This window comes from Osmerus eperlanus, chromosome 11, assembly GCF_963692335.1.
Source record: "Osmerus eperlanus chromosome 11, fOsmEpe2.1, whole genome shotgun sequence".
Lineage (NCBI taxonomy): Eukaryota > Metazoa > Chordata > Actinopteri > Osmeriformes > Osmeridae > Osmerus > Osmerus eperlanus.
The window spans coordinates 18,214,010-18,224,491 of NC_085028.1; the positions used below are offsets into that span (position 1 = coordinate 18,214,010).

At 47.7% G+C, this 10,482-nt stretch overlaps 1 protein-coding gene and 1 long non-coding RNA gene across 7 annotated transcripts in view; one reads left to right on the top strand and one right to left on the bottom strand.

Moving 5' to 3' along the window:
* LOC134029631 (uncharacterized) overlaps positions 1 to 1,495 on the bottom strand; it is a 102,250-nt gene extending 100,755 nt beyond the window's left edge. For both annotated transcript variants that reach the window (XR_009931657.1, XR_009931658.1), the window contains exon 1: positions 1,486 to 1,495. This is a non-coding gene — a long non-coding RNA (uncharacterized LOC134029631). The remainder of the gene's footprint in view (positions 1 to 1,485) is intronic.
* Positions 1 to 6,478, top strand: part of slc36a4 (solute carrier family 36 member 4) — a 73,005-nt gene extending 66,527 nt beyond the window's left edge. For 4 of the 5 annotated variants that reach the window (XM_062473872.1, XM_062473870.1, XM_062473873.1 and 1 more), the window contains exons 12-13: positions 3,569 to 4,368; positions 4,493 to 6,478. In XM_062473872.1, coding sequence (XP_062329856.1) covers positions 3,569 to 3,885 — 317 coding nt within the window. In that variant the 3' untranslated portion in view covers positions 3,886 to 4,368; positions 4,493 to 6,478. The remainder of the gene's footprint in view (positions 1 to 3,568; positions 4,369 to 4,492) is intronic. The other variant, XM_062473871.1, reaches the window with a different exon arrangement.
* The last annotated feature ends 4,004 nt before the right edge of the window (positions 6,479 to 10,482 follow it).

Here is a 10,482-nt window from a genome sequence, read left to right on the forward strand (position 1 = left end):
AGCCACCTGACTCCCTCTCTCCTCCTCCCTCTCTCTTTCGCTCTCTCTCTCCCTCTCTCCCCCTCTCCCTCTCTCTCTTTCCCCCTCCCCATCTCACTCTCCCTCTTTCTCCCCCCCTCTCCCTCCCTCTTTCTCCCTCCCTCCCTCTCTCCCTCTCCCTCTCTCTGAGGCGTCATGGTACAGAAACACAGAGTGAGCAGGACTCTCTCTGAGGCGTCATGGTACAGGAACACGGAGTGAGCAGGACTCTCTCTGATGCGTCATGGTACAGGAACACGGAGTGAGCAGGACTCTCTGAGGCGTCATGGTACAGGAACACGGAGTGAGCAGGACTCTCTCTGATGCGTCATGGTACAGGAACACGGAGTGAGCAGGACTCTCTGAGGCGTCATGGTACAGGAACACGGAGTGAGCAGGACTCTCTGAGGCGTCATGGTACAGGAAAACGGAGGACTGGCAGACAGAGCACATCCCCAGGAGTTCTCCTTGTAATCCCTCCAGCTGAGAGCCGCTAGTGATGCAGTCAGGAGGGACTGGATATATACTGTACATTCTGGTTCAGTATATCAGGTTCTGTTACCTCAGGGTTTCTCCTCAGGAAATCCCTTATCTGCCTGTTTAATATTAATAAACTTCTGGCCAAAATTGGGAGTTCAACTTCAATTTATTTATTTATTTTTACAAATTAGACATGCAAAACTATTACATTTAGTCATTTGAAATTGATTAAAAAATGAAACATATAAACGGTTTTGTGGACAAATTGGATCTATTGAGCAAGCAATTTCTTTTCATGTAATGCAGTTTAGTGGAGCTGCTCATGTTTCCAGTCTCAGCTTGATGAACCACCCTGACACTGCTTCTCACACAGATTACGTGTCACAATTCTCCTGACTTTCATATCTGTCATCCTTCCTCGCTTAGGTACAAATCTGTCCTTTTCTCCTGTTATCATCCGTTGCCTGGAGACTTAAAGGTTCTGATGTGTGGGCTCATTCCAGAGTTGAGGTGAATTATCGCTTTTTCCAACCCAGCTCCTCTGGAAATCCTGATTAATTCTCTCTGGGTGTGAGATCAGGATTATGGTGCCATAATGATTCCTGCTCATCTAACGCCACGTACAGAAATGCTAACAAGTTTGCTCTCTGGGTTGTTCCTGTGCAGCTTAAGAGTCGTCAGCAGCGACGCTAGCCAGGGACTTATCCCACTGAGGTTTGATTTGTGTAGACATCCTAATACAGCTCGTTTCTGGGAAGAGACACAAAGTAATTAGAGCTGACATGCACTGAGCACTGAGGTGAGGCTGGACCTCTCTCTCTCTGTCATTCTCTCTCCGTTTCTCTCTCCATCTCACTCTCTCTCTTTGTCTCTCTCTCCGACTCACTCGCTCTTATTCTATCTATATATATGCGTCCTTTTCACTCATCTGCTTGTTCCCCTCTCCATCACCCTGTGCTGTTTCTTGATGTCTGTCCATCTCTCTACCCTCCTCTCTTTCCTCTCCTCTCTCCTCTCTTATCTCTCTCCTTTTTCCTCTCCTCTCTCTCCTCTCTCTCTGTGCTCCCTCCCTCGTTGGTCTCATGGTAAAGGAACCCTAACCCTCTGAGACATTAACATGTTGCTTTGGAAAACAACCCCTTCTTAGGCCTGCAAAACGACACTAATGGACCCATCGGCTCAGCATGACTGTGGACGGGTGCAGCTCTTGTTCCCATGAATAAATGAACAGTGTCCACTACAGAGAACTAGGAGAGAACAGTTGTGCTTTCAGGTTTTCCCACATGGCACATGGCTGTGCCATGTGGGTCCTGGAGGAAGAGACACGCTCTGTCTGAGAGGAGATCCAAGCTGACACAGGAGGGCAGAACTTTAGTGATGCTCAGCCAGAGAGGAGAATCAAGAGGTGGGAGAGATTAGGACGATAGAGGCTGGGAAATGGAGCCATGTATGAGGCTTGAAGGTGACAGACTGAAGAGAGACAGACAGATATTGATCTGGAAAGTTGGATCACAAAATATAGACATTTTCAGTAAGAGTTTGAGAGTGAATAAAGGTTGGTAAAGTGCTTATTGGAGATTCGAGGTTCTTGTTGTGTATCTTGCGGCTGTATCGGATCTCAAACCATGTAACAGTGCATCTGTCATATCAAAGAAATGTCAAGTTTTCTGTTAAGCAAAGAGGCTTTTGTAAATGAATGTTCAGCAGAGTTGACCTTTGTTTACATGCTCAAATTTGACAGTTTTGGGTCAGAATCAGTGCTGCAAACGCATTGTCCTTATTATGAGAATTTTTAAACGTAGTCACCTCTGCATGAATAACGCCATGCTACAGTAATTAGCATGTAGGAGACAGTTTATCTTGAAGTCCAGCATTGTTATTACTCACCTGTTCTCTCCCTGCGGAAATGGGACTGGGGGTGTTCCTGAGTGTTGCGTAAAACACTTCATTTTCTAGTGGAATAACTAGTCTCACATGAAGTGAGCCTTCCCTTTCATAATAGTTTTTTTGATATTCAGTCCTTTCATTGCTTAGTTTAATTGAGCTGTCAAATTATTTCAATTGGAGTGAATTAAATGATTCAATGAGATGTATATTTCTGAAAAAAGTCCAAAAGAACCAGACCATATGTTTGTGAAGGATCTTATTTACAAACTAGACCAGCTTTAGAGAACCTACAGAACAGAACCTACAGAACAAGTTTTCATGTTGTGAAGAACCAGGTGACTCTCCTGAACCAGGTGACTGGTTCTCTGAGAGAGAGACCAGTTCTGAGTTGTGTGCTCTTATGGAATACATGATTCAAAACTTCAAATATGATTGGTTGACAGCCCTGATATGTTTAGGGCATACTTATATATCCTGTAGATACTGTATATGTATGTATCAATTTTCATTTATTTTATTTTATTTTTAATTTATACTGTATATTTATATATATATAGATCTAAATAACCACTGAAAATGTCTGATGCACAGTAGGCTTGTATGTTTGTGTTTGTTATTTTCCCTGTGCATCCATGGTGCTGCTAGCTAGCACTCCGCTAGTGCTCCCAGAACAGAGATCAAACAGTGTTTATGCGAGTCTAGATGCTCCCTGTGTGCACATGCAAATTAGATGATAAAGCCGATTGCTTAGTCACTTTGGATTTTTGGGCTTTTCCCAGAGCGAGAATATTGTGCTCTGCTCTAATCAGAGCAGGATGAAGGTGAGTGTGAGTGTCCTTCATGAATCCTCCACTCTAATCCTTCTCTCCTCCACCCACCTCTTTGGTAGATATCCACACCCAGGCACTGGTCCAACAGGGAACACTGTTGGCATACCAATGCTGTCCCAAACAGACTTACTGTACTTGGATACATTCCCCTATTTCACTAGCTTTTAAGTCAAATTAGAAGGCCAATTTAAAAGGGAATGTTCCATGTCAGAGGTGCGATGCTGCTTCGGGAGGGAGGGAGGGAGAGAGGAGAGAGGCTAGCTAGCCTTAAGGGTCTGAAACACCTTCACTGCTTCTAGACATCTGTTACCATGCCCATATGAATAACCTCTCCCCTCCCCCCTCTCCCCCAGTCTCCTGGGCAGTCCTCATCCCCAAGCTGGACCTGGTCATCTCCCTGGTGGGAGCGGTAAGCAGCAGTGCCCTGGCGCTGGTCTTCCCTCCGCTAGTGGAGCTCATCACCTTCTCAGAGCGGCGGCGGCCGGCCATGCTGCTGAAGGACCTGCTCATCGCCTCGGTCGGCTTCGTCGGCTTCCTGGCCGGCACCTACGTCACGCTGGCGGAGATCATCTCACCGGAGGTCGTCACGGCAACGCACAATCAGACCGGCAGCTCCTTGCCGACTGCCGGCCAGAGCTGGACCACTCCTGCTGGGGTGACCTTGGGGTGACCTCCTCTAATGATCTTTGTGTGACCTCACCTGGTCTCCAGCAGGGACACCTGTCTGAACGGCCTTCTCCAGGTTGCTGCTGTGACTGGATGAAGGTCATGACCCTTGAACAGGCACCTCTCCTACAACAGACATGTTGGACCAAACATACATTAAAGCTATTTACCTACTGAAGTAACATACCACACTCTAGCACCAGAGAAACCCAGATCCCGTCTAGCTTGGCATAGCCGAGTCCTAAGCTAGTACAGGCTAACATCCTCCACGCCCAGCCTTCTTCCAACCCCATCACCATCAGCACTGTTCTGCAGGCTACACAGTTCACCCTAACGCCTCGCTCCCCCCCCCCTTCCACCCCAGGAGGCAGTGACCTTGACCCATTGACCTTGACCCTGGTCATGCCAGTCAAGTTGTTCTCAGGACCCCTTCATACAGCACTACACAAGGCACATCTCACAAGCCTGGTGAGAGACCAGGACCTCAGTGGACCAGAGACCGCTGGAAGGAGACCGGACCCAAACCTGCCCAGCATCCAGGACCATCATAGCTCCCCCTGAGAGAACCAGGACCATTATAGCTCCCCCTGAGAGAACCAGGACCAACATAGCTCCCCCCTGAGAGAACCAGGACCAACATAGCTCCCCCCTGAGAGAACCAGGACCAACATAGCTCCCCCCTGAGAGAACCAGGACCAACATAGCTCCCCCTGAGAGAACCAGGAACATCATAGCTCCCCCTGAGAGAACCAGGACCAACATAGCTCCCCCCTGAGAGAACCAGGACCAACATAGCTCCCCCTGAGAGAACCAGGAACATCATAGCTCCCCCTGAGAGAACCAGGACCAACATAGCTCCCCCCTGAGAGAACCAGGACCATCATAGCTCCCCCTGAGAGAACCAGGACCATCATAGCTCCCCCTGAGAGAACCAGGACCATCATAGCTCCCCCTGAGAGAACCAGGAACATCATAGCTCCCCCTGAGAGAACCAGGACCAACATAGCTCCCCCCTGAGAGAACCAGGACCATCATAGCTCCCCCTGAGAGAACCAGGAACATCATAGCTCCCCCTGAGAGAACCAGGACCAACATAGCTCCCCCTGAGAGAACCAGGAACATCATAGCTCCCCTTGAGAGAACCAGGACCAACATAGCTCCCCTTGAGAGAACCAGGACCATCATAGCTCCCCCTGAGAGAACCAGGAAAAAACATAGCTCCAGCCTTGGATATTCCATGATTCCCAAAGCTTCTGTACAACGCAAATGTATTTATAGCTCAGAAATCTTGTTTAACACTGAAAAGAGTGACTCCTGAGTTGCAAAACAAAGATGACTAACGTTTGTACCTGAGGGAGTTAACCAACGATGACCAAGTTGGTTCAAGGCGAAGTCAGGAAGTTGATATTGGTTGACAGGATGGACTGTGGCTCATCCCTCCGTCAGCCATGTTTTTTCTGCTGTGTGACATGTGATATGGTGGATCAACGTGTGATTGGACCAGGAAACGTTGTCGTCATCATGTGCTTGTTATAGTTTGTGTGTATCACATGTTTTCAGTGACTGAATCAACAGCACTCCCCTTAATGTCTCAGTGGTAGGAAGGCTGTGTGTCTGAGTGTTTCGTCCCTGCGCTCGGTGGCTCCATCCAAGTGAACACACTGGGACGAGGGCACTCACACACATTTCTATGCTTCATTTTGCTGCCTTTCTTTCAGAATGCATCGGACGTGATTCTGTCAAAGCTTCAAGTGTGCAGTTTGTCCCAAAGGAAATGTATGGTACTGAATACGTATGAGGGTTTATGCAGTCCTGTACTCACTATACTGAGCACAGGACATGAAGAGTTAGTAACAACATTTAAACCTCATTCACCCTTCTGTCGGATGTATGAATGGATACTCTTACGTCAACAACCCAGTTAAAGTTTTCATTACGTCTGATGTGTGGCGGTGCAGTACTGAGGTGTGGCTGCTCTCAGTGAGCAGAGATGAGCTAGTTTGTCTCTCTGAAGGAAGCCCTCAGCAACCTTGTTGTTATAAAACTCCATCCTTGCCGGGGTGAGAGAGAGAAGGAGAGAGAGGAGAGAGAAACACTACAGTAACTCTGATGCCTTGCTTCCCTGCTACAAAGCTGCTTTCTCCAGAGGTGGAACACTTTGTATGAATCTGAAACAACCTGCCGCCGCTCACAGCTTGTTTACTTTATTGTTTTTGTTTGTGCCTTAAAGACGTCTCTCCATCTATTAAGACGTGTCTTCATCCAGGCTGGTGGAGGAAACTTGTCCTGCTGGAGCAGGGAGTCTCCTGAGCGTGCGAGTGTCTCCTGTGCAGGTCTATGACCAGCCAGCAGGGCGAAGATTGAACACTTAACTTCCTGGAAGTTCCGTAGAACGTTCAGTTTTGACATATTTTCTTTTTACTCCCAAGCTTGTCAAGTAACCATAGTTTTGATCCTTTGCGGAGGGTAATGTTTGTTTCTGTACTTGAAACCAGGGTGGGTTCCTGTCCTGGTCTCTGACGTGTCACATGTCCCACTGCCATGAAATGTAACCAACAGAACGAAGGTTTAATAAACTAATATCTGTTGTAAAGACAGCCTTGTCCTCTGTGTTTGAAAGCTTTATCAGAGCTTCCTGCGTCGCGTGTGGGATTGTGTTTGTAGATGTGTGTGTGTGTGTAGATGAGTGTGTGTGTGTGTTTGTAGATGAGTGTGTGTGTGTGTGTGTGTGTGTGTGTGTGTGTGTGTGTGTGTGCGTGCGTGCGTGCGTGCGTGCGTGCGTGCGTGCGTGCGTGCGTGCGTGCGTGCGTGTGTGTGTAGATGAGTGTGTTACCCACTGACAGGAGAATCATACACAAGACAAACACATTCAGGAACATTCTGGATCCCAAGCAACGCTGCACTCATGAACCACATTTGAATAATATTGAGTATTAAGAAAAGTTAAAGAAGTGAAAGTGGAAGAAAAATTATTTGTCTGAATTATTGAACAGCTGATTAGAAAAAGATCTTGGTTTAGGCTGAGTGACTGGGAAACTATCGAGGTCTCTTCAATCTTCAAGGGAAGACTTGTAACTTGTTTAACTGCATGCTCTTATGGTTCTTCCCTTTGGCACTTATTTGGTTTTCCACAATGTATGCTTCATGTTTTGGCTACTCGCAATGTTTGGGGCTATCTCGTTGTTATGATCAGTGACCTTTGCTCTTTTGTAAAGCTCTCTCTTGGAAGTCGCTTTGGATAAAAGCGTCTGCTAAATGCATAAATGAAATGTAAATGTAAGACATTTTGTCATAACCTTCAGACAGGCTTGAATAATTAACCATATTCAACAACACTACATTATGAAGTTCCTCTTCTTTATGGTATAGTGAAACTCAGTTTGGGGAAGTTGGGCTTTCCAGGAGTAAGGAAATGTTAACGTTGATCTTGTTTTGGTAAACACAACCTCCCCTTTACAACATCCACTCCCCCCCTCCCCCATACTGGGTCTCTTTACACTTTAGTAATGTATTAAACTGCTAACACTGACCTGTTTACCTACAATGTTATTATGGGGATTGCCATGTATCTACATGGTAGTTCATGTGAAGCGTGAGGTCCACTAATAGCTGTCTCAGTGTAATGGACTTTCAGCTGTCTATTTCTGCCAACATTAAATACCTCCTCCCTAGGAAACACCCCTTCATCCCTCCACCCACAGTGGACTGTATTCCTGACCCAACAGCTGGAGTACTAAAACTTGGCGAGGGACTTTATAAAGGATCTGCTGTGTCCTCCTGCTGGAGCCTTGGGTTTTTACAGAGATTTTAGTCAGCTGGGTTTTTCTTGGAAATTGGGGTTGATGGACAATGGGTCCATGTCGCTGGAACCCCTGGAGAGGATGATGAGGTGACCTGAGGTGTAGTAACAGTCACAGCGTCTGCCCGGAAGATTAGCCATGGGTATGTGTGTGTGTGGGGGGGGGGTGTATGTGTTTGCGTGGGTGTGTGTCTGTCTGTGTGGGTGTGTGTATGTGTGTGCGTGGGTGTGTGTCTGTCTGTGTGGGTGTGTGTCTGTCTGTGTGGGTGTGTCTGTCTGTGTGGGTGGGTGGGTGTGTGTCTGTCTGTGTGGGTGTGTGTGCGTGGGTGTGTGTCTGTTTGTGTGGGTGTGTGTCTATCTGTGTGGGTGTGTGTGTCTGTGTGTGGGTGTGTCTGTCTGTGTGGGTGTGTGTCTGTCTGTGTGGGTGTGTGTCTGTGTGTATGTGTGTGTGTATGTGTCTATGTGGGTGTGTGTATGTGTGTGTGTATGTGTCTATGTGGGTGTGTGTCTGTGTGGGTGTGTGAATGCTATTTTAGGCTTTCCTATCCCTGGCCTGTTGTAAAGTGGAGGGTTTATATGTACTGTAGTTCCTAGCAGAAATTCGGAACAGATACTTGTACACTCTAAGTTAGGGTTAGGGTACCTGTAGACTATAGGTTAGGGTTGGGCTTCCTGTATACCATGCATTTCTGAAGCATGCGTTAGTCTCAACATGATCAATCCAACAATGATGGATCTATTGGACCATTGGAAGGTCTTTCATCTTGGCACTGTGGGTAGGTGACATCACTAGGAGACCTGTGAGGTGCATAAATCATCCTCTTATCTCCATCAGGAATCTCCAGTGAAGTCAGCCTATCCGTCAGCAGGGTAATGAATGGCCTTGTAGATCTAAAATTATCAGCTGTTGTCCCTGTGAAGGGTCGCCCACTGATACTAACTGATCAGGACATTGACTACAATTGACTACTGCTGTTCTCATGCTGTGACAGTAACACACTGCTGCTCTCATGCCGTGACAGTAACACACTGCTGCTCTCATGCTGTGACAGTAACACACTGTTGCTCTCATGCCGTGACAGTAACACACTGCTGTTCTCATGCCGTGACAGTAACACACTGCTGCTCTCATGCTGTGACAGTAACACACTGCTGCTCTCATGCTGTGACAGTAACACACTGCTGCTCTCATGCTGTGACAGTAACACACTGCTGCTCTCATGCTGTGACAGTAACACACTGTTGCTCTCATGCTGTGACAGTAACACACTGCTGCTCTCATGCTGTGGCTGAGCTGCTCTCCGCAGCGTACAGCTTCCTTGTTGCGTTTGTATCCCCTGGACTGCAACACGATGGGGCATGAAATCCCCAAGACTCCCCCTGGAGCTTCTCCACATGACCAGCCAGCTGTGTGGCTCACACTTCCTTCATGCACTCAGAAACACGTTCAGACGTTTACCTGCACTTAAGCTATTGTATTAACTTTCAGTTTGCTGTGAATGTGTGCAGGCAGGTGGAGGTGAGCTCCAGACAGGAGCAGGTGTGAGCAGGGAGTGAGACTGACAGAGATCCCTGAGGACAGTCTGACCCCCACCCTGTCTGACCCCCACCCTCTCTGACCCCCACCCTCTCTGACCCCCAGCCTCTCTGACCCCCAGCCTCTCTGACCCCCAGCCTCTCTGACCCCCAGCCTCTCTGACCCCCACTCTTGCTGTGGAGCGCCAGCCTCGGTCCCTAGGGGTGGGGGGGGGAGTGCAGGAGAGGGATGGGGTTAGGATCAGTTATAATCAGAGGGGTTAGGGTGGAGTTAGGGTTAGGTCTGATGGTATGTAATATGGGTGGGTCACAGCTGTTTGATGTATACCAGTGGAGTGATGAATATTTTCTATGAATAGTGTCTTAAAATCCAGTATTATCTTCGTAACAGCAGAATTAAATTCCCAAAACGCTCACCCTAGTCTGTGACCTAATTGTCAACTTCTTTTTAAACAAGGTATTCATCTAGCACTCGCTTTCAAACTAAGTATTGTACGGGGGGGTGTTTCAGGGATTTTACAAAAAGGAGAAACGTGGTTGGCTGGAAATTCCTCACCCTTCACTCTCATCTCCTGTTTGGTCTCTGTTGTTCCTCATGATATTTACATGTGTATACATTTACATATTCATAAATCCAAAAAGTTCAATTATTTACATTTCAGAGATGCAGTCTACACAGTCGAGTTAGTTATATGTTTTACATTTGACATTTTAGTCATTTAGCAGACACTCTTATCCAGAGCGACTTACAGTAAGTACAGGGACATTCCCCCGAGGCAAGTAGGGTGAAGTGCCTTGCCCAAGGACACAACATCAGTTGGCATGACCGGGAATCGAACTGGCAACCTTCGGATTACTAGCCCGACTCCCTCACCGCTCAGCCACCTGACTCCCTACATATGTACCGTTTGAACAGGAAAAATAGCCTATATGAGTTCTCTGGGAACAGGAACAGGAAGGGTTATGAGTTCTCTGGGAACAGGTTGTGTTAGCACAGGCACAGCTGAATATCACTTCAATCGACTGGCTCCCCTCCGTGTTGTCGATGGCAGACATGACCATGCAGCTGGCATGGCACAGCTGGTCCAGACAGGCAGACATGACCATGCAGCTGGCATGGCACAGCTGGCCCAGACAGGCAGACATGACCATGCAGCTGGCATGGCACAGCTGGCCCAGACAGGCAGACATGACCATGCAGCTGGCATGGCACAGCTGGTCCAGACAGGCAGACATGACCATGCAGCTGGCATGGCACAGCTGGTC